General features: G+C 37.8%; 1 protein-coding gene across 7 annotated transcripts in view; it reads left to right on the top strand.

Annotated features, from left to right (window-relative positions):
• The window catches only part of SLIT3 (slit guidance ligand 3), a 781907-nt gene that overhangs the window by 485480 nt on the left and 271697 nt on the right, over positions 1 to 24730 (top strand). For 2 of the 7 annotated variants that reach the window (XM_039485327.1, XM_039485326.1), the window contains exons 7-8: positions 17375 to 17446; positions 23111 to 23274. In XM_039485327.1, coding sequence (XP_039341261.1) covers positions 17375 to 17446; positions 23111 to 23274 — 236 coding nt within the window. Of the gene's footprint in view, positions 1 to 8006; positions 8075 to 11483; positions 11560 to 13813; positions 13833 to 17374; positions 17447 to 23110; positions 23275 to 24730 lie in introns of those variants that run through there. The other 5 variants (XM_039485329.1, XM_039485330.1, XM_039485328.1 and 2 more) reach the window with 5 other exon arrangements.

The raw sequence follows: 24730 nt of genomic DNA, 5'->3' as shown, positions 1-24730 counted from the left end.
AGGTAGTTGGGGAAAGCCAGTCTTCTGTCATAAGTGTGGAGGGTCAGGTGGGAATGGGGTTCTAGACTTCCTCCCAAACCTCCTCTTCAGACTCTGGGATGAGGCTTGATAAGAAAAGAATGGTGGGGGGAAGAGGTGGGCTGCAGCCGTATCACTTAATTAAGTACTATCTTGGTCCCACCTCCTACTCATTGTTATCCTTATGCTTTTTGGTGTAGCTGGCAATGTGGTGTATAGAGCTTGAGAGTTTGTCCCTCTATGCTCCTAGTGGCCTAAGTTGGGCATGCAGGCTACTTCAGTTATAGCAGACAATGCCGCATTGCGGCAACTGGCGGCAGCTGGTGCAGGGAGAACCTTGGAGAGGGGGAACATTTTAACAAGTAGACACAATCGTAGCATTTTTAAGTGGGTATACAAGACAATTTTTGCGATCCTTCTCTATACCTGAAAAGGGAAACCATTTGTGTCTGCTATAATCACACTACCATGCATGGGGTTGACCTGAGGATTTTGGGAAGGTGTTTTATTGGGAGATTCCCCACCACTCAGCTGACTTGTTTTGCCAAAACAATTGTGTGCTCATCAATGGAGAAGTCTTACAGAAACTAAAATAAAAAAAAGATAACTGGAAGCATGAAACCATTCTCTTCTGAATTAAATTAGAAAATTATTATGATTATTATTTAGAATTTCTCTTTGTATAGCCCAATTGAATAGATAGACCTCAATAGATTTTATACTATAGGACTTCTCTATTTGGGAACTGCGGCATGTTGATCATTGGATTCCCCCAGCATCTCGCTGCAGAAGTGGAGTCCAGCTGCTTGTTCCTTTCAAACCTAGCAGTTGGATTGCATTACTTTGACTTGGTTTACATTTTTAAGGTTGTCTCTGCTATGGAAAGGGGTATAAATAACTCTTTAAAATGTAAGCTGAGATTCTCTTTTACATTGCCCAGAGGCTGTGGCTCTGAACTAGGCATTCACATGAGTGCCCTTCAGCTCATCTCTTCTTGCTGGTCTTCCTTGTGAATATGTATTCAGGTATGCTTTAAATGAATTATGCATATAGGGCCTGATCCAGCTTCTATTAACTTCAGTGGGAGCTAAATCAGTCTCATGAACTGTAATATATAATGAATGATAATGTACAGGGGGCACTGCTGAAAGCTCACCATTTGGTAAATTCTACTTTGTTTTGTTTTACAGGTGATCACTGTGTTACATAAAACATGATCTACAAAATAATTATTGATAAGAGCATATTCTTGATCAAGTCCAGGATTTTTAAAGGAGCCTACAGGACTGAAATGCCCACATCCCATTGAAACTTAAAGAGAGTTCAGTGCCTAAATCCCCTTAGCTCCTTTGAAAATCCTTGCCCAAATCAATAGACTGCAAGGGCCTAATTCAGGGACCATTAAATTTGGTAGAAAGTCCGTCATTGACTTCAATGGGCATTGGATTGGGTGCAGTGATGGTACTCACTGGTTCAGATTTGTTTTAGGCAAGAATTAAACCATATGATTTTTAACTAGTTTTTCGCACCCCTACAGGAAGGAGAAGTTGTTTTCAACTTATGTGATACCATTAACAAAATACAAAAATAACTTTAAAATTTTATAGTTAGTCAAATAGGTGTGGTTGAGTTCTGCATTCAGTAGAATGAATCTGTGTTTTTGTGTGGAGGTTTGTGTTTGAGTTATAAACTCACTCACCAAAATTTTGAATGTAAAAATTTGGTGATAATATACGAACAACCTAAAGTGCATTTTTATGGCTGAGCTGCAAATGCTTGGAAATTAGATGTCAAAATGCAAGCATCCATGCCACTACAACTGTACTATCATGAAAAACTGCTATAATACAGCTTATTCGGTGACTGTGGGTGTGGTTGTCTTTCCCCTTGTCAGAATAATTTACACAATTATTAAACTATTGAGGCTTGGATCCATAACATAATCTCTCTCAGCGTGCTACACTGAAATACTTAAACACTTTATGCAAACCTTTAATTCATGAAGTCTCCTCTTTATGAAAAGGTAAGTAAAACCAGACTTTGTTGTGCTTTTATTAAATATACTAAAATAATTTGTTGAAACACACTTTATTTAAAAATAAAAAAATGAAACAGCCAACAAATATAACAAAACAAGTGAATAATATTGATCCCAAACAAATAAAAAAAGTTTTTAGTTTGCCTTTGCAGTGATCCTTTTACAACTGGATTTTCTGTTTAAGTTTCACTTTCTGTCTAGGAGAGCAATTGGTTGTGATGTGTAGAAGATTGCAAAGATAAGACCAGCATTTCTGCAGATCTTTGGGTACAGGTATCAGGGAAGAATGCAATATTGACTAATTGCAACAGGATGGAGGGGAAAGCACAGAGCTGCTTTCACTCAGTGAGAGAGGCTTTATGGAGTACTTCATAGTGTACCATGAAGTTGCTGCCGAGGTAGCTAGCAATGAATGGCATTAAGTATTCTAGATAGAATAGTGGAGTCCTCTAAAGAGGAGGTACTCTTGTTTTCATAGTGAAATTAAAGGTGGGACACTTGCTTTTCCAGACATAATGACTTGGAATTAGTTGCACAGCCCCTTCTGGAATCACAACTTGAAAGCACCTTTGACTTTAAATAGAGGATCCTGATGAAATGGATGTAAAAAATAATCCAGCGTGAACACCATAGTTCAGTACCATTGGTGATTTTTGTTTAAAAGAGACCCATGATTGAATAAGTGCTTGAATGAACAATATCCCCTAGAAAGAGAATGATTTAGTCCCTTAAGCCTTGTCTTCACTTGTCTTTTTCTCCCAAAAGTATATACCATTGCTACCACTGTGGCCTTTAATTTCAAAAGGGGGAACTATAAAAAAAAGGGGGGTTAGAGAAAAAAAGTTACAGTACAGTGACTAAAGTGAAATCTGCTCAAGTTTAAGCCTTTTTTTTACAAGACATAATAGAGGCCCAACTTCAATGTATACCCCAAAAATTAAAAAAAAACAAAAAAGAAAAAAAAAGAGCCACGTGGTGGCTTAACAATGTAAGAAGAAAAGAAGAGAGAAAAAAAAGACTTAAAAAAAAGTGAAGTCAAAAAAAGTGAAGGCAAATAGAAAGAAAACAACAACAAAAAAGTGCAAAGAGAAGAAAAGAGAAAAAAAAGAAGAGGAGAAAAGAACGGCTAGCCAAAAAAAAAAAAAAAAAAAACAAAATTTTTTTTAAGTACATCAGAAGCAGGAAGCAGCTAAACAACCAGTGGGGCCTCTTGAAAGGCAAAAATACAAAAAAAAGATGATAAAATCAAAAAGTCAAAAAAAACTATTCTTCTTCTTCTTTTCATCAGTCTTCACTCTTCAGATGAGAGAGGAGGATCTGAGCTGAGAGACTGACTTTGGTGACAGAGATGAGACAGACTGATGGAGGTGAGTGAGTTTTTTGGGTTTTTGGTTAACTGATAAACAACAAATTGATAAACTCAACACAGGAGAGTTCTGCATTCACCAGTTCTGAAGAGAAAGAGAACTGAAATGACTCATGTGTGAAAATAACCTACCTGTTAAATGTTGTTTACCCAATGTGGTACCCAATGCTGGTAAGTTAGCAATAAAAAAAAGGGCTCTAAAAAGGGCTGGGGGGACGGTGGCAATTAAGTCTAGGTATCGGCAGCAAAGACCGGGCAAATATAATAAATTAAAGTAAAGAATAAAATAAAACATAAAACAACATAAAACATAAAAAAATATAAAATAGTCAACATGTAAAAGGAAATCAAATCTTACTAAAATAATCTATTAGAGTACTCTTTATTAAGAGAAACAACAGAGGTCAACAAACATGTGGACAAGGGGAGATTTCCAGAAATTCTTTCCAGAACAAGGTCACCAAGTCAGTCACCAAAAAGTCATAAGCTATTAATGATAAAAAGGAAGTCATGGGATAAAGGGGATGGATGGAGGGAGGGAAGGAGGACAGGGAACAATGGGTAGGGATTAGGAGGGAATAAGGGATTATTTCAAGGTAGGGAGTGGTCAGTCCTAGTTCCAATCAATTCATCAGTTCATGACCAAATTTATTCAAAAACAGTGAAAGATGAGGCAAAAAAAGGGGCAACAGAGAATAACTAAAGTTTGATGATGAAGATAGGAGATTAGAACCACTTAAGATCTCAAAGAACTAACTGAAACTAAAAAAAAAAAAACTAAAATGGCAATGAAAAATGCAAAAATAAAAATTAATGTGGAAATATAAAAAAAAACACAAAACTAAAAATAACAAAAACTATACATACAACATGATACAAAATGGATAGGGGACGAGAGTCAGGAAAAAGAATAGTAAGAAATTAGTGGAGGATAAGAGAAGATCTAAAGCAAAAGAGAAACAAAAAGCAAAAAAAAAAAAAAAGGAATAGAGAATATATAGATAAGGAATATATAAATGATTATATAATATATATTATATATATCATATAAAAATACTCCACATCTCATCTGTCTCTCCTCAAAAGAAAAAGATCAAAAAAGAAGAAAAAAAAGAAGAAAACTAGAAAAAAAAGGAGAGAGAGGAAGAAAAGAGAAGAGGGAAGAGAGAGAGAGAGAAGAGGAAAGATTGAAAAGAGGAGGAAGGGGACAGGAAAGAGGAAAAGAGGAGGAGATAGAGGTGTGAAGAGTAGATTAAAGAAATAGTTATGTAGAAAAAGTGAGAGAGTGAAAAAGGAAAACTTATAAATATAATAAATAAAACAAAATAATAAAATACAAATAAAAAATAAACAAATTAAGGAACTTAAAGGAAACAAGGAAGTTGCACAGTTCTTTGAAAAGGGAAAGACTAATGGAGGAGAGGAGGAAGAGGTTAAAAAGGTGAAAACTCAAATATGGATGTTTAAATTGGAGATGACTAATGAATGGCATGGTGGAGGAATGGAATGGGTAAGAGAAGGATGGTCTCATTTCTGGAGAGAGATTGTGAGAGAGAATGGAGATGGAGGATGGATTGAGGCAGCTGCCTGTTGGGATCTCAGGGGCACTGGCTCAGGCCACCTGCACCTGGCACTGGCCACTGTCGGTCTTATGATCTTATGTGGTCCTTGTGCTTACCACCAGTTGAGCTCCACCGGTGCTGGCAGTAGTTTGAGCATGGTGCCAATGGCCTTCCGTATTTTTATCATCATCGTTGTTTGGTGGCAAAGGTTAGACAACAGAGGAGTAAAAATGTTGGTGCCTGTGAAGCCTTGGCTACACCAGCGCTGCTGCCATCGGCCCCATTGATGGAGCTGAATTGGGAGTCTAATGTAGCATCAGCCTTATAAAACTGAAGCACATTCAGGAATGAAACATAGATCGAATGGGGATTGATATCTAATGGTTAAATAGGAGAACTGGGAAACAGAACTCCTAGGATCTCTCCCTGGCTCTTTCACTGTCGCGTTGACCTTCAACAAGCCACGTAAGGCCTCAGTTTCATAGAAAACTCTCACATATGTGCTTAAATCCATCCCTGTTCAGAACAGCACTTCATATGCTTAAATCCCATTGACTTCAATCCGCGTAAAATGAGACTCTTAATCTCTCCATGCCTCAGTCTCCCACATGTCAAATAGTTGTAAAATCCATTTTTCAGGAGTGTCATGGGCTTATCATTTACTTTGTATGTTCAGGTCCTTCGATGAAAGACAAGCATATTACATGCATAAGGAGCCACCAATAATTTAAGATATCTACTTTTAACCAATTATTTTAGCTCCCATTTTTGTCTTATTTTTTTGAGTGAGAGTGACTTTATTCCTGAAGGGAAAGGGTCTATAAAATAACTGCACTTCTACTATTCTTACCCCAAATTAAAACAAGAAATTCAGTGTGAGACGCAACTTGAACACTTTCAGTGGAGTTGCACTGCCTGTATTGAAAGATTGAAGGTGTTTAACAATGGGGACAGCAAATGATTTAGGGTGGAAGATGGGAAAACGTCATCACTGAAATACTTTTGCAACAAGAGGCAACTGGGTTGCCTATTCATCAGTCATCTTTTTCTTTGAACAAGAATTACTCAAGGCATCATATGCTTAGGTCTAAAATGGAGAGAGGTATTGTGCTGAAGTCCCTCTTCAAGGATAGAAAGGTTTAGGATTGTAAGACTAGAAGAGACCTTTTGGGTCATCAAGTCCAGTCCCTTGCTGCTGCAGACAACCCCATCATATAATCCCATTCAGAAATGCATCAAATTCCATCCTAAAACTACGTATGTTGTTTGTCCCCACTACTCCTGTGGAAAGGCTGCACCAGAGCCTCACTTCTCTGTTGATTAGAAACTGTCTTCTAATTTCTACCATAAATTTATTAGTGGCCAGTTTATATCCACTTGGTTATATATAATAGAATATACATAGTAAATATAATGATCTGAGATAGTGAACTGTTTGAAGGAGCACTGAGTCTTACGTTTTACCTTTTCTACCACAGGCTTTGCAGTATTGATGGTCATTTTTCCCCTATGCCTCAAGTCCTGAACTTCATTTGTAATGGCTGTGCCTAGGATTTAGATATCTCAGTGACAATCAATTAGCTCATTTGAGTTGAGAGCTCTGGTGGTTGCAAACCCAGGAACTGGCATTTACATGGTCTTAAATCAAACATCTTCCAGTATCCTGTTTTTTTGTTTCTCTATTTTGATAGGCAAGTATGCTTTTCCAGCCCACTGGATCTCCTGTGCTAGACATTATCACATACTAAATGAAAATATTTTATATTGGAGCTGGAAGAAGGCCTTTCTCATAATACAAAAATATACAGTTTTGGATTAAATTGGCACTGTATAGAGGATGCTTTCTTGTATTTTAAAGCTCTTTCTTCTAAGTTCAAAAGTTTAAGAATTTTTAATTATGTTTTAGTAGCTCTTTATGGACTCTGTAAAGAATGATCCATCTTGAGATGTCATAAGAACATAAGAACATAAGAAAGGCCGTACCGGGTCAGACCAAAGGTCCATCTAGCCCAGTATCTGTCTACCGACAGTGGCCAATGCCAGGTGCCCCTGAGGGAGTGAACGTAACAGGCAATGATCAAGTGATCTCTCTCCTGCCATCCATCTCCATCCTCTGACGAACAGAGGCTAGTGACACCATTCTTACCCATCCTGGCTAATAGCCATTTATGGACTTAGCCACCATGAATTTACCCAGCCCCCTTTTAAACATTGTTATAGTCCTAGCCTTCACAACCTCATCTGTGTGCACCAAAAATGGAAATACTATTTCTTCGTAAATTTGCACTTTATGGCTAATATGAAAATGATGGCCCCTATTGCAAGAGATCTCCTATGTCAAGAAAACACTCTAAAACATGGCAACAATCACAAAGGAAAATTAAGTTCTGTTAAAGAAGATATAGCAGAATGAAGGAATGTATAAAAATATTTTGTATTATTAATAATATTGTTATTGTAGCACCCACAGTATGTTACATGGTTCAGAGTAAACACATGGTCTGTGCTTTGACAGGCTTATGATCTAATTGTTTGGAGATGTATATAATATACATGAAAGACAAAAAGCAACCCCTATTCAAAAGGCTAGACAATAATTCTTGTAAATTCATTGCTGAAAGCATTGTTTGCTCGGTATTAAATGAAAAAATCAAATGCAAAACCAACCTACAAACTCTCAGGAATTTCAGTTAACCAGCTGAAATAGAACATAATTCTCCAGAAAACCCCTGACAGCTGAGACTTGGTTACAGATTAACATCATTGAAAAGTTAAATCAAGTTGTAACTTGAGTCCTGTCCTCACACAGAACCTTTAGTTAGCATGTGGAGGAGCTTTTTACTTGAGTTGGCTGGCCGGTCAGGGGATACAGCCTGAAGCTTGAGATAGCACAACTCAGCTGCTAACAAGACCACTCTGCATTATGGACTCAGGCTAGTACCACTTAAGTCCTCTAATGCCTTCCCACAATTCCCCCTGTGCCCAGAAAGGACTGACAGATTCTTCATTGGGAAAGAATTCACGGAGTGGCTCAGCTTACTGCAATGCAAAGAGCTCTGGGATACGCCCCTAGACATCTTAGTGCCACACGTGAGTGAGTGCAGCACAGCAGCTTGAATGTTATTTTTCAATGTGGCCACTCTTACGCGAGCAAGGCTAATTTGAGTGGCAAAAGTTGAGTGTACCTAACTTGTGTTAACTTGTGGTGAAGATCTATTTTTAGAAGTCTATTCCTTTTATTCATTTCTTCTTTGTTTCCCTTTATTTTTCCCCATATTTGGGAGGGCATAGATCATGAAGGCATAGATCACGAGAAACCTAAATATCATGTCAAAGGTATAAATCAGCAATAATCAGAAAAATACATTCAGTGCACGAAGTGTGTGAGTACGTGCATGTATGCACACACATTGAGAACATAAAAACACTATGGTAAAAGAGCATTATTATGGTTGCAAATTCATGCCTGCCAAAGTTAGCCCCCTGGTGCATATCCATTATAATGTTCTTTATTTACATGATAACATACTATTTTTCCACTGGACCCCTGCCTTGTTCAGAGCAATTGAGCATTTCAGAGAAAAGGTTGCCAGAATTTTTTAACATGGGACAAAACAGTGTACTTTTCCCTAGCCTTATTCTTGGAAATAGCTGAACCAGTGGCTGAAAAAATGCAGCCTGAGGCAGACACCCAGCATGGAAAATTTCAGTCCAAATGGTAAGTTTGGAAAAGATATAAAGCAATTGAAAACAGGGTATTATAGTGGGAAGTGTCAGGCAACCTTAATAATAGGTGGTGCTACCAGCTCTGCATAGCATATGCATGTCTTAATCACATGAAGCTTATTCACTCAGACATTTCCAAAAAGGGACATTTTCTCTTTCCTGTTTCCTTTGGCTTGTTTAAATTTCCATTGCCAGACACCTGAGATAACAATAGAAGACCCTCTCATATCTTTGATAACACATTTGAAAAAAGAAAACAATCACCTAGGATTAATGGTGAATCTGTTTATTAAGATAAAAGCAGAATAGAAACCAAATTGGCAACTGATTGTTTTTATTTCTGTGGATTTTACATGACACCTGGAGACCATTTAAAACGTTAGTTGGCTGTGTTAATGTTGTGTTTAAAAATAACACTTATATGGTGCCAAATCACTTTAGAGTTGGGTACAAATACTGAGAGAAAATCCCAGCTGTTGTTGCTTTTGCTGCTAATTTGAGGTGTCAGATTACAGCTCAACTGCTCTACGTCAGTGAATAAGGCCCCTTGTGAGATCATTATGTTTTCTAACAGTTGAGAGTAATGGATTAATCAGTGCAGCATCAGTTACTTTCATTATATGCCCACACAGCGGTTATGGGCTTTAATTTAAATGCTCTGTGGGGAGATCAAGAAACTGTATATGGGAGGCACTCAGAACTGGAAAAGAAAAAAAAAGTTGAAAACAACCCATGGGAGCACTGGGTCTTCCTTTGCTTGGCCATTTAGAAAGTAGAGGGTGACGTTGTTGAGGCAACTCACCTCTTTGAGAAATACTATGCATTTTATTTAATGCTGATTTATTTTGACTTATGTTTAATATAACCTTTTTACAATTGATGAAAATACAGCAACTTTCATCCCAGGATCCAAATGTTCTTTATGTGGATTAATTATGCCTGTATACAAAATGCACAAACTGTGTTTGAACTACTGAAAACAGATTTATGGCCTGGTTTTCAGAGGTGCTGAACAGTATTAACTCCTGTGAGGTATGTCGGAGCCGTAGGTGCGCAGTGCCCTTATGAATCAGGACAATAAAAAACCTTTTCCAAATGGAGTTATTTAACCATTGTGGACAAGACCTGGCATGTAGGTTTGTAAATGAGTGTGTCTGGTCTACGGTGACCTAGTAAAACATGATTAAACCTTGTTAGCAGAAACTGGTTTAAAACGACATTTAAAACCAGTTCTACTTGCAAGATTAAAGTGTCAATGTAGGCAGGGGCCTAAGAGATAGTGCTGCCATTGATGACCATAACTGTCATTACCATAGAATGTATTAGTGGCAGCATGACACCTTTGCCCACTGTTTTAAATCTAGTCTTATTAATTTTTGTCCCCCCCAAAAATGGGCTTTCTTATTAGGGTTGATGCTTTAGAAAAGGTAAATCTAATAAACTTTATGGAAATAGAGAGGAAAAATCCTGGAAGCCAAGACGTACGTCATCTCTATATAATGCATAAAGACACAGTGTTGGTGGCATTGTGGTTCTGCAATCTAGTCACATAGATACTAAAAGATTTCCTGCCCTCCAGTTCTGTAAACATGAAGTCATAGGAACCCTGTTACTGTTCATGTTGTGGTGGTTACAGTATTTTTCCAGGTCTGTATTGCATCAAAATGGTGTCAGCTAAGTCTGAAATAAAGAGGAGTCCGGTGATCAACTGAGAAAAAAAAAAAAAGTTGCCAACTCTCAATTTTATTTTGAGTCTTGAGGTATTTGGTGTGTTTCTTAAAGGCCCAGATCCTGTGATTATATAAGAATCTCAATTTTCATTTAAAAAACTTTGTCACACTTGGTTGTGGAGAGAAGCTTGAAAATGTGAACTGCAAAGGCCCCAAAACCAGAAGGCAAATAAAAAAAACCCACACTTCTAAAATGTCTCTCATGATTTGAGCGCATGATTTTTGAAATCATGAGATATTTGCCTATCTGGAAAGTGCTGTCTAACTGGTCCTGGCTAGCAGGGGACTATATATCAGGGCTCCTCAAGGCTCTTCTCCCAGCTACACCACTGTCCTTGGGCAAATAGCTTAACCTCTGTTTGCCTCAATTCACCCATCCCTGCATAGGGATAACAATCTTAGCAATACTGTTTAAGTGAAGGGTGTTCTGAGGCTTAATTGTGTTTTTACTTGTGCTGGGAGATTCCTAGACAAATTAGTTACAAAATTCCAGTTTTGTTTAACTGAGGGTATGTGCGTGTGTGTGTCTGGAATTCCACCCTCCTTTACCTTTCCACTTTGTACTGAGTGTCCATTTGCTTTGGGAACAAGCAACATGAAAAGCTTGGCAGTTATGGCAGAGGCAATAATCAGGGAGGATGACAGGTGAGTAACTCACTCTTGGGTAGGGTGACCAGACAGCAAATGTGAAAAATCAGGACAGGTGGTGGGTGGGGGGTAATAGGAGCTTATATAAGAAAAAGAGACCTAAAAATCAGGACTGTCCCTATAAAATTGGGAATCTGATCACCCTACTCCGGAATGTTGTGAGCCGGCATATGCACCATTTGTATCCAGTCCTTGCCTGCATACAGATAATAATGTTGCATTAGGGCCAATTACATGGTGTTATGGACACACAACACACAGATTACACACACAGCCAAAAAAAGGACACTGTGATAAAGCAGTGGTCTAATCAAAGGAGACAGAGGGAAATGTTAGACTTGTTAGCACTACCAGCAACACAGCAGCTGCCGCTGCTCCAACCAGCCTCAGAGGTCTGCTTTTCAACTCCAGGCCCGGATCATGCAAATCAAAGACACACATTCAAAACAGGTTTACCACACAGCTAGAAAAGTAAGCAAATTGGTCTTTTTTGTGGGGAGAGGGGAGAATGAAAATTAAAAGAGTGTCTGTTCAGTTTAAAGTTGTAGTCCCTATAAGCATGAGCTGTGTGTTGCCAAATGATGCTTGTTATTTCCAGGGTTCAAACAATTCTTTTTTAAACTACAAAACTTTGGCAAACAAATCAGAGACTATTAATCTCTAGTGAGCAAAAGAAGAAGAAATTCAAAGAGCAACACAAATACAGGAAATGAGCTGGTTGTGTTTCTTTTCTCTTTTCCCATTTACCCCTCACCACTTGAAAGTATATTTCTTACAGTAGTTTGTCTATACATTTTTTTTTTATTCTCCCTCTCATGGATCTGATCTCCTGTGGGCCTTAGTGTTTCTTCATAGCTGAGAATTCAGCAAATGCTTCAAACCCCCTTGATCAGCAGAGCCAAATGATACACAAAAGAAGCCTGGTGCTTATCAAAGGCTGAATGGCTAGCAGACCCCTGGTAACTATGGTAGATGCTCATTAATACTTGGAAAAAAAGTGCTAATCAAAAATATAATCTACCATATCATTTCTCAATTTGATTAGCTGTTTGTGCTAATCAGCTGCAGAAATGGGATGTAAAAGAAAATCACAGTCCCTATTATATGCAGAAACCAAAGCGTGCCCTCAGCTCTGGCCTAGTGTTGCATGTAGATTTTTCTGTCATTTACATCCATTCAAATCCTGTGCGTAAAAAAAAAATCATTGCGGATATTGTATTGATAGTTGTTTTCCTGTGTGTGTTCTTTTATGAAAAAAGTGTACTGTTTAGAGGAGGAAAATTAGATTTTGCTATGAGGTCTTTTTTTCTTTATAGCACTGATAAAATAGAATGCCAAAACTTGCATTAGCTGGGTTACAGTGGATGATAATTAATCATTGTTATATAATAGGACCCTTTCGTTGTAAAAGAAACCCAAAAAAAAGCCCACCTGTTCTATCACTTGAAGTTGTGGTTGACTGCAAAAATAGCAAGGGGTTTAATATTGTTACCTTTTTACTTGTTGTAATATAGGTATTTAACATAATCTTTTTACATCTGGTTTGCAACCTTTTCTGATGGCATTGCCGGAAGATTTCTTTGGTCTTGCAGTATATTTCCAGTACTTAACTGGAGTAGGTAGGGTGGATGTGTTGTAGTTTTTATTATTGGCGGTGCAAAGACACAACAAAGAGGAACAAAACCCATAATATTTCCCTGTAGCTTGAAGCAGTAAGAGAGAGAAGAGAGAGTTCTTCTGGCCATTCAGCAAAAGTCCTAGGATTTTTCAGTTCCTAATTAGTCCAGCTGGTTTGGGGAGATAGTTAGACTGCTAGGTTGAGTCTTTCAAACTGAGTAGTTAGTCTGGGAAGATTAGAAATCTAATCTTATCACTTTTTGGTCAGAGCATTTGGACTGTGCCTAGAAGCTATTATGTTTGTTCTAGAATTTGGGATATACTAATCTTTATAAGTATCAGTCACCCATTAGCACCTCTTTTCCCACTCAAAATGATGGGGAGGCCACAAAACAAGAGTAGAAATATTTTAATGATGTGGGATTAATTCCTCTCACATTATAATGATTTTACATATATATATATATATATATATATAGCACCTTTCATCTAAAGCACTTTAGCAACTGTGGAAATACAGAGGATCATGTCATTCACCAGAAAATGCAGCCACTTTTAGGGTGGAATTCAGTATTTTTTTCATCAGTACACTGCAATGCTGCACAACAGTTTAGTGCCACTAGGAAGTATGTATGAATGTTGAATGCAAATAAATTTGCATGGGAAATGGGAGGAAGGAGGCAGATTGTGTTTACCAGATTTGGGATTGAACCAGGATTCCAGATCCAAAGAGGAGATGGGTAATGTCAGAATAAAAACTTGCCCTTCAAATGTCATGAAAATCCGTTATGGGATACATACATACATATGTACAAGATTCCAGAGCCAACATTCCTATTTTGAAAAAATGCTAAGTGATCTTTTAATGACCACAAGTCAGTTTTATATCTTATGGGAAAGTGAGTACCTCCTAACAGCATGCTGCCCCAGGGGGCAGATCTCAACTGGTATAGATTGAAGTCATTGGAGCTGACAATTTACCACAGCTGAGGATGTGCCTCAGAGAGGGAAGTGCCACCTACAGCTGGCTAACACCATTTTGTGCAGCTCCCAAGTAGTTCTTGGAAGCCCACCAGGTACTGATGCATCCTGAGCCTGCTTTGCTTGCAAGATCTGAAGATCTGCAGGTCTGCAGCCATAAATAACATTTTCTCTAACCTCAGGTTACTGATTCAGCATTTTGGAAATGAACACCTTACAATGATAACAGTGAGTTTGTGAGGGATGAGGGTAAACTTGGCTCTAAAATAAGCAACAGGTTAGAGGTGTGATCCTGATGACAGTCTGGTGTGATGTGAGTCTCCAGTCTCCCCATATGATGCGGAGGGAACCTGGATGCTCTGAGAGTCCAGGACCTCACATAGTTTTCTGCTCTTAGTCTGTTTCAAATATCTACTGGGCTTCATAGCACTTAATAGACAATTGTGGGGATGGATTTTCTCTGTTCCCCCTCATCTTCCATATATAAATGCATTATGGTCTTTGGACTCCACCATAACACACAGGCTTAAAAATCGCTACTGGGATGATGAGTTTTAGACACTTGACAACCGCTTCATGTACTTGGTATTCAGGTTTGCAAAATGTCTCTCTAGCACTGCTCCATCTACCTTGAAGGCTCCCCTGAAAGAGCCTATACAAGAATGCTGCTACATTAGACTATCACACGCTGAAGAATCATTGCAAAGGGGTTAACTTCACACAACCAATAATGCAGACAGTTCACTGTCAATTAGTACCCTTTGTGGAGCAATGAGAGCTGTACAGCTGTATTTAGCCTTCTTTGTGTTGAAATACTGCTATAATCATAAATGCCTTATTGCCTTCATAATAGTTAACATTTAAATATCAGTGTAATAATGCATTAATAAGTCTTCTGTGCAGTAGCTATCTGCTACGATTATACTTGAAATTTTGTAGTTAATTAGTAGATTAATGAAATAGGGCTTAATTCAGTATTAACTGTATTCCTCATTATTTGTTGCTTTGTTATTTATTTATTGGAGACCTATGGAAATCTTCCTGCTTATTTCTAGCAACAAATGGGTTCTTAATGTTGGAAATGTGTAAGTACCAAAGCTAGGATTTGGGTTACTAGACTGATACTTTGTCTATTAAATATGTGGCTTTTTTTTTTACAATAGCTATATCTGAGTCTGTTTGATAGTACAGATTGAATTTTCAACAGTTGTGCTGGGAATAGTGTACAGAATGTATCTCTCAGTTACTTGGGAAAGATGTTCATTGTCACTTCTCACTCTCTGAATCCACTCTGTATTCTGTTAAAGTCAATGGACAGTCTCCACTGAATTCAGTTTCACTTGCATTGGATCCTTTAGTGCCCTCACAGACATATTCAGTTGTCAACTTTGTGTACAATTTAATTTTCAAAACTGACTATACGCATGGTTGTTCTTTGGCGATTTATGATCCCAGTCCCTGCATGGAGTTCTTTCCTATATTAATGCTCTCTGTAATATATGCCACTTAAACTAACACACATTTACACTTTGCCTCTATTCTTTTGGTGGACAAGTGAACAAAATCAGAACACAGGTATAACAACAGTAATAATGCTTAGCACTTCTGTAGCCCATCCAAGGTGGTTCGTCCAGACTGTGTTACACACATTAAGCATCAGTATCTCTGTGGCTAGGCAGATAAGTATTTTACAGATGGGGAAACAGAGGCCGATGCTAAGTGACTTGTCCAAGATTACAGGCAGAATTAGTGACAGAGATAGCAGTTGAACTCAGGAGTTCTGAATCATAATCCTCTGCTTGAACCACTGGACAATATTTGCTGTCATTTATTCCTACAGAGTGTTTCATTCGTCTGAATGAAAATTTCTGTGCCACACACTTCTTTTGGCTAGTTGTCTACCACCGACTTCCATTCCTGCACCATCTGCTAGATACCATAATCTAGCAATAATAATTACATATAAAGAGAGCTTTATTTTAAAATACATAGTGGAAACTGTTATAGTGGAAAATTCATTTTGGTATTATGATGCCCTTAAGAAGGGAGTTCTGTGGGACAGATGAAGCAGCTTTTCAGCCTCAAGAGAAGTTCACTGTGAGGCATCACAGTTTATCCTGAGTAGTTTGTACCATGAGTGATGCATCCAGGATTCAACTCCAGATATTGACAGTACTTTCCTCCCTAATTCTTTGCCCTTCACAATGAAATTGGGGTGTTCTGAATTTGGGATTCCAATTAGGCTCAAATTGTGAAATGTGTATCTTAGTTCAGGTCTGGATTTCGGACATCCTATCCCCTCCATATTTGAGAGTGATTTCTGATTTGAGCCAACATCTGACATTACCAGTTTTTCTAGTGGAGCTAAAATACTGCAATATATTGTTTTGTAGGCTATGGTACACTAACACTGTGCAAACTGGGAATCTACTGAGAGGTTTCTGTTGTACACGCTGATCTCTAGTATACAGAAAACGAGTCATCTGTTGGAAGGAAGTTACAGATGAATTAGAAGGTTAATTAGTTAATTATTGTAAAGCTCTTGAAAATCTTTTTATGAAATGCCCTGCACAAATACATAATATCATAACTACTGAACAATTCAGGTGTAAGTAACAGTAGTAATGCTTTAAAGTATTATTTAAGGTGGCTGTTTATTTTATCACCTGCACAAAGCTTACAGCCCTTAATTTAAAACAAGCCCAAGCTATTAGTTTCTACAGTAATCGCCCAAAATACTGCACTATGGCTGTTTTAACGTACAGCCTGCTGGGCCATTGCTATAAACAACTGCTGTGTGTTTGCATTTTAAATAAGGGAAATGTGAAGAGCTTTCACCATTTCAGTTAGAAGTAAGATGGACAGTGAAGCATGGTAGATAACAGATAGGTTTGATCAAGTCTCTTGACACAGTAGGCTGCAGTAGTTGCAATTTCTGAGCAACTGGAATGTGGGAAGTATACCCTCCTGATGTGTGTGTTCCATTTCCCAGGCCGTCATTGATAAACTTTATAGCTTCTTATTTTCCAGATAGTCACTGATATAATTAGGAACAACATAAATGAGGGCAACCTACTCCAGTTGATGCTAAACTAGTCATTTTATCATAAAAAACATGATTGGGGTCCCTAATGGCAACCGGGGTCCCATTCTGTCTAAGACCAGCTCTAATAAAATATACTTGATGGACTTTCCATTTGAAACCCTTATATGCTTTGAACAGGAAATGTTTATTCTGGTACATTCCACATTCCATATATTTCTTCCTAAGGAAACCAAACAAGAATTCCTCATTCATCCATGTGTTTCTAACAGAGCAATTTGAGCTGTATGTCTTATTGCAAACAGGCTGTGCTAACAAGGCTTTAAGTGCCAACATCTCCCCTTTTGTTTGAAAACAAATACTCTAGTGGATAAAATCTTGTGCTACTTGCTACGCAGGGCAGGGCATGTTAAATAGCAATTTTTGCTTACTTGTGCGCAATTATTGGTTACTTTGCAATAAAAATATCCTTCCTGACAACTCACAAATCGCTCCTGAGATATTTGTCAGCACGTCTTCTTGTTTGCAGCACTATAGATTTATTATTCGTTGTTGAAGCAGTTCATTTCTATAAAGAGTGTGCTGGTAAAGCAATGTAAATAATTGATCACTCTGTTTTTCTTTTCTTTCTTTCTTTTTTAACAGTACTCTCAACAATAACAACATCACCCGCATCCCTCTTACCAGTTTCAACCATATGCCAAAGATCAGGACTCTGTAAGTACTAAATTCAGAAATAAGTAGCAGCCTGGATAACTCTGTCTTTGCTTTGAATATTTGTCTTTATTCAAGGAATACTTTTATAAAGGTTTTTTAAACCACTTTTCTTTAACAAAAGGACAGTAAATAGATCAAGCCAAAACTTTATTTTGTGGCATTAACCCCTTGTAAACAGGAATGAGGTAAATTCTTATTGAGTGAGAACATATTTCAGTCTCTCCCCAAGGTAACCAGCTCAAGCTAGTTTTGGGAGAAAAAAATTACCAATTGAGCCTAATTGTCGTCACATGCTGATTATGAAATGTAATTCTGTTATTTAGTTGATACTGGGAGGCCAAACTGAACCCTTCCTTACAGCAGATGCAAATCTCAATACGTTGGGGTCACACAGCTTTTAAATGCATGCACAGTTTCACCTAGGATAATGTAGAAATCAGAGCAGTGCAGAAACAAGATTTTTCATTTAGTGGGAAATTCTGTGAGGTTAAAAAAAAAAAAAGTTGTTCCAAAATGGAACAAACCCAAAAATTTCAAAATATCCTCGAAACAAAATTTAATTAAAAAATTGTTTGTCAGTCAAAATCTTTAATTTTTATAGTCAGAATGTTTCAATCTGATTTTGACATTTTAAATTACTTTTATTTTTTAAATAGAACATACAATACATTTTGAAACGAAAAGTCATTTTGCACCAAAAGATCTAAAATATTTTGTTTGAATTTTTTCTCTCCAAATAAAATTTAATAGAAATTGTCCCATTTTTGCAAAACATTTTCTCTTGTGACAAATCTGCTTTTTCCAATAGAAAAAGGTTCCTCTGGAAAATATCCAACCAGCTCTAGGAGAACCTTATACAAGGGGAATTAAATTGACCTGTGTGTAATTTTTGTGGAATTTAGACCGAGGGCTTAGAGGTAAAATTCCAAACGGTAATGCCATCAGCTTTGCAGCTCTACCTCACCCAGCCATTTCCAAAATCATTCCCTTGAAATGAATACACAGCTCCAGAAGTCATTTTTTAAAGAAACACCTGTTTGGTTTTACTCCAGCGTATAAAAACAAGCCAACATGTGCTTACTCCAAAATGTTCAGCAAGCCAGTTACTAGCAGCCTGCTCATACTAGTGGGAAGCAGAATGCTATGTTTGGATATATATTTTCATATAATCACAGTAGGCCAGTTAAGTGAACTGAAGAAAAATGGTTCTTATCTGTCCATACTGATAGGCTGTTTTCTGTAAAGTGATAACTACTGATTTATATTTACTTTCTTTTTTTCTCTGAAGGATGACATTAAAAGATGCTAGCATTAATGTAACTGATCAAAGAGAATTTATATTTTTGTCTTTTTGTGGGGGGAGTTGAAGGGTGGGTTAAGATATTTCTCTCCCTTAACGATCCAGAATATTTGCCTGACTACTTCAGATCAATCAGTCTTGTCTGTTCCCAGAGCTCAGTGCCTGCTGCCATTTTCTCTTTAGTTTAATTTCGGAGATGGCTTTGTATATCGCTCCCTGGAGACTTACACTGACTAATCCCCCTTTGCTGTAATTAAAGAAGAAAAAAAGGGAACGAAAAAAAAAAAAGGAAGGAAGTCATAAATGGGATTTATAAAGAGAAGCTTTTATATTGAATTCTGAGAGCCACATTTTACAGAACACAAATGCTGACCCACTCTAAAAGGATTTGCTGGAAATTTAATTTAGACTCTGTGGCTAAAAGGGCACCTTTAAAAGCTGGTATTTGTATTTATTCACCTTATGTTCTACAAAGGTAGTTTCATCAATAGCAAGTGGCATGTATGAGTCTCAAAGACTGCCAAATTACATCCCTTCTAAACAGTTCAGTATTTTTTTAAAAGCCCCATGCAGAAGGGTAGAATTGTAATACAGTGGTTTAATTTTTCATTTTACCTTCCCCCTACTTTGTCAGAGATAGTAAAGCCATCAAAAGAATAATAAATGTAAGATAAACACAGATACCACAAATATTCCATGACTTCTTCCACTGCTCCTTCCTGGAATTGTTTCATTCTCCTCAAATCATCACCATCACATCTCACAAAGATGATGTCTAAATATTAATATTATTTTTCATAGATAAAAATGATTAGAAACACCCTTAACCATTGTTGGTACATATTGCAGGATAATGTGGCTTTGATATTAAACATGTGGTTTGCTGAAATAGGTAATAATGCCCCTTTGCAACTGCCCGGGTAACGCATCTCTGCACAAATCAACTTAGAAATAGGTCTCTTATTGTTCTGTTAGGTAAAATGTTTATATGAAGATATTAATGGGGGGTGGGACAGCAATACCTTCTCTCATGTCACATTTCTGATTTTACTTTGTATGGTTTTTTTTCTTTCTCTTCCATGTTAATACACACCTCAAAGAAGCTGCTTTCATAAAGGGGCAAAATCTATGAGAGAAAGCAAGTTGCATAGAATTTGTTGCAGGAATGATGACTTGGGTTGGGGAGGTAGGATGTAGTATTTGATCCTTCAGTCAATGGTTCAAATCCAGCCCTCTGATGACTGTGCAGTACCTTAGATAGAATGAATACAGTCTTCATTTAGTTCCCAGTGGCTAGGTGTCCATATCACAAAAATATCATCACACCTGGCTATTGTGTTAGCAGGTTTACTAGAGAGGCCAGAGATTGAATGGGCCTAGGTAGAGTACACTGGATGTAATTCTTTATAGTGAGTGCTGAGGTCCATTGACAGGCAGTTGGGGAAGCTGCCTGTACTGGACTTGTTCTGTAGCTAAAAAGTTTATTCTCAGTGCTCTCAATCCAGCTTGTTTTATAAGGACAAGAGTCATGTAAAGTTTAAAAAACAAAAAATCCATTCCATTGTGAAGAACATGGGAGGAAAAATTAAGAGTGTTCAGTCAATATGACCTTTAAGGGAAAGAAAAATGTACTAATGTAATTGTAGCATTTAAGAATCCTTTCTAAAAATAAAATAAATCAGCTCTTCTATGCTGATCTGTTCAACCTAACTCCTCTTTTCTGTTGTTTTTCGTCTGTTTTATTGATTTATTTATTTTTTGCCTCGTGATTAGAATTTACAGGAATTAGTTTGTATTGATCTGCTTTTGCGTGAAACAACTTTATTTATGCTAAACATGGCCTCTGTATTAATTTCTTTAATGGTCAGTCTCCTGTTGTCTCTGCATCTGTGAGTGACTGCAGAGGTAAATGATTACATTTAAAAAAATATGTAAAATATACAAAAAAAAAAAAAACCAAAACCCACCAAATGGCTGCAGTGTTCCTGACTTGCACAAGGGACTGTTGTGCTGTGTTTCTCAGCCACAATGGAAGCCCTTTTCAAGCATTCTTATTGTATTCATTAATTTGTGTATCAAAGACATATTCCTACATGCTACCTGGTTAAGCTTGACAGCTTGTTTACAATGAACCAAGAGCAATTCCCATACACCCATGGCATGCTGCAGAATTTCAACACAAATAACATCATCAGGTCTAAAGATAAGGTTTACATGGGACAATGCAGGCAGATTGAGGAGGAGGAATATAGTTCCCACTTTTAAAATATTTAAACCCAGAAACTAGTTCTACCCAGGGGCGGCTCCAGGCACCAGCGCAGCAAGCGCGTGCCTGGGGCGGCAAGCCACAGGGGGCAGCCATCAGGCTGCCTTCGGCAGCATGCCTGTGGGAGGTCTGCCGGTCCCACGGTTTTGGCAGTAATTCGGTGGCGGGTACGCCGAAGGCGCGGGACCAGCGGACCTCCCGCAGGCATGCCGCCGAAGGCAGCCGGACTGCTGTGCTTGGGTCGGCAAAATACATAGAGCCACCCCTGGTTCTACATATCTAGCAAGAAAACAAATAGGAGATATGGAAGCAGTTCTTGTGAAATTTTTATCATATGAGCCCTGTCTGAAAACAAAAAAAGGCATGTTCCTACTTTCTTTAGAAAGTATAATTCTGAATATCATCATAGGCTACTTTTGAATGTTGTGATGGAAAGGGATGCTAATTCTTTGTCAGGTTAGTTGTATGGAATTGTTCATCTATACGTTGACACAGCGTTGTTGCAATTAGGGTGATCTTTTCCTAGACAGTGTTCTCTCAGCTTTGTGAATGTATATATTTGTTCTTTCAGTTTATATACTGTGCCTATCAAAAATGAAATAAAAAGCAATTCATAATAAAAACATTTTACCACAGTTCTAAGTTGATGCAGTGTCATCTGAAACTTTCACAAAATGTAATAACACTGCTGCCCCACCCTGCCACTTCATTGAAATCTTGGGTGAATAGATCTGCTTTATATTGTGCCCTGAAGTGTACCCAGCAGATGTAAGTGCTACTGGCCAAAGCATGGAAATGAATTCCAAGCTTGAGGTCCAGCCACTGAAGATGTGTCACTGGTTCCCCCCAGACATACAAATCTAGGGACTGTCAGCTCGGGCGCCACCACTGATCTCAACTGCTATTGTGTAATATGAATATCTCTAGATTGATGGTTAATTTCTTCTGGAGCTGGCAAGGCTAAATCCTGTGTGCACACCAATTGTTTTTTTTTAATATAATACTTGATATATTACTGCACTGTAGTTAAGAATGCTTTGTCTAACTATATCTTACAGGATTTTCAGTCTTCGACGGGGGATGGGGTGGTTGTCATTTCAACTTTGTCATAATGTTACAAATTCATGACTCATTAAAAGGAATGAAATGTTTAATCTTGCCAGTTTTAACTTATTAAACTTTGACCTAAAGTTTGTGGTAGTTATTAAAAAGTATTGGGTTCATTCTCTGGTTATATGTTTACTATTTAAAAGATATGGGGGAGGGAGGGATTAAAGATAGATGATGCTTCTGAAAGTTGTTAGTATAAACTTAGAAGTTTACATCTTCTCTTGTGAAATTGCATCATGTTAAAAATGAACTGATGGTTGAGGGAGGGGGCAGGAGAAGCAATTAATGTATGCTGCAAACCTGCAGCAAAATTGCACAAGTACTCAAAATTTGAGTATTTTGTATCTAAGATTCCAATCTGCTGTGAGTCTGTAAAATAGACATCCCATTGCTGAACAATACTTCTCAGACTCCTCTTAGAAGCTCAATGGATGGCCATGACAACAGGTGAAGCTTGTATTAAATTACTTAATGATGGGGAAGGATGAATCTTCACCTAAATGTGAACTAAACCTTTCATGGATTAGAAAAAGTTCAGTTAATAGATTATATCTTTTTTGGGGTCCTCTGTGCTTTGTCTATGCCCCCCTAAGGTAAAAGCCTCTAACTACCATGAAGCTGCTATGGTACTCCTGGCACTGATAATTTCACCCAAGATTGCTGTCTGCTGGAAAAATTTCAGTTTCATGGGTTGATTGCACACCCATCCTTTTGGATGCTTACTTGGAGCTCTGCTTCTTGTCAGGTTCACTTATTGCTTTTCAATATAACAGAGAAGACAATTTGATCAAATGAGAGCTCCTTCAATTTTGTGGATCCCCTCATCCTCTAATCTCAACATTTATCTCTAATAATTCAACTTACTCCTGTGTGAAAATGTGTGCAGGGTTTTTAGTACAATGTCTCTGAAAATTTGTGTGAGTTTGCTTTGTTTAATCACTGTTCCTGAAACATTCAGATGTGATGTGACTCTTTCTGCCCATTGCAGGCGGCTTCACTCCAATTACCTGTATTGTGACTGCCACTTGGCTTGGCTGTCTGACTGGCTGCGTCAGAGACGCTCGATTGGGCAGTTCACATTCTGCATGGCACCCGTGCACCTAAGGGGTTTTAATGTGGCGGATGTTCAGAAAAAGGAATACGTCTGCTCTGGTATGGCACTGATTATTCATTTCTCTATCTTCTGACATTTTTATAATGAAGTTCACACAAAACCAGTGAATGAAGTATTATTATTAGTCTTATTTAAATGTCATTCCGTGCCAGTGCTGATTCGGTCATATCACTGCTAAACTGTTTGCTAATATTGTAAATTGTTATGATTTGTTCAATCTCATACGAAGTGGTGGACTCTTAATTATTCTGTTCTCAAATTATTTTCTCAGCTGTAGTGTTAGAAATGATTTTAATGTGAAAGGACAATTAAGTAGTAGTAATTTGGAGAAAATTCCTCTAATCTCTACAGCTGACTAGTTTAAAAAGGGAAAGGATTAGTAAATGCTGATCTGTATACATTGGTCTTTTTCCAGAATGGGGTATGATCCAGTGGGAATCGGGTCTATTTATGAAGGCATGGACTATAAGTCCAGAGGTCTGTTCCAGGCTCTGAAACAAACTTCATTTGTGACTTGAAATCAAGACACTTAACTTCTCTCTGCCTGATTTTTCCTTAGTGGTAAAATGGGCATGATCATTATCTATCTATCTATCTATCTATCTATCTATCTAATTTATTGAAGTTTTATCAGTGTATTATTATCCCCATTTTACAGATGGAGAAACTAGATACAGAGAGGCCGAGTGAATTGCCCAAAGTGTCTCAACAAGCTTCTTGTCAGCACTAGGAGTAGAATGCAGGAGTCGCTTATTCCTGACTCTGTGCTCATATGACTACAAGGTTCTGCATTATGAAAACCATCATTATACTATCCGGAATTGCTGGCAGTGTCAGCAAAAAGGCCAAGGACTGAATGATCTTAGATAATGTTTTTCCTTCGCTGTTAGAGGTTGTCCATCAGGACTGAGGCACATTAGTGGGGTAGTGTGCAGAAGCTTGAAATGGTGTTGGCCATTATGTTCTCTGGGCTGTCACTCTGGTCCCTTACATCAGTAATACATGGTCGTAATAGTATTAGATGGCAAAGAAAGAGATGTGCTTATGCTCACCTCCTGCTCTCATAGGAAGCTTTGACGATTGGGTATGTTACCCTCATTCATGTGATCTGTGCTCCGAGATATAGAGGAAGGTATACCCACCATCCACATGCTGTATAACTGTTTGTGCAGGACGAATACCTTTTTACATCAAGTTTGCCAGTCAATTTAACCGCAGGTGTGTAAGCCAAACTTAAAGGAAAAAAAAGCAGTTATGCATATTACATACAGAGAGCGGTACTGAGCCTCTCTGAGAAGTCTGAAGAGCTTGAGGCAAACAGCAGGAAAACCCCCATTTTATAGAGAGATTATGTTCTTTTGTAGGTGTTTTAAGCCTGACCTTAGAAGGAAGCAATGCTAAAACTTACACGTCTGACCTAAATAGTACAGTACAAATAACTCTGTTTTTTTAGTTATTTTTGTGTATAGATTGATCAAGGAGAGAAAATGTGAG

The sequence above is a fragment of the Mauremys reevesii genome, linkage group 8 (genome assembly GCF_016161935.1).
Source record: "Mauremys reevesii isolate NIE-2019 linkage group 8, ASM1616193v1, whole genome shotgun sequence".
NCBI classification, from domain to species: Eukaryota; Metazoa; Chordata; order Testudines; family Geoemydidae; genus Mauremys; species Mauremys reevesii.
This window is presented reverse-complemented; position numbering and strand designations above follow the sequence as displayed.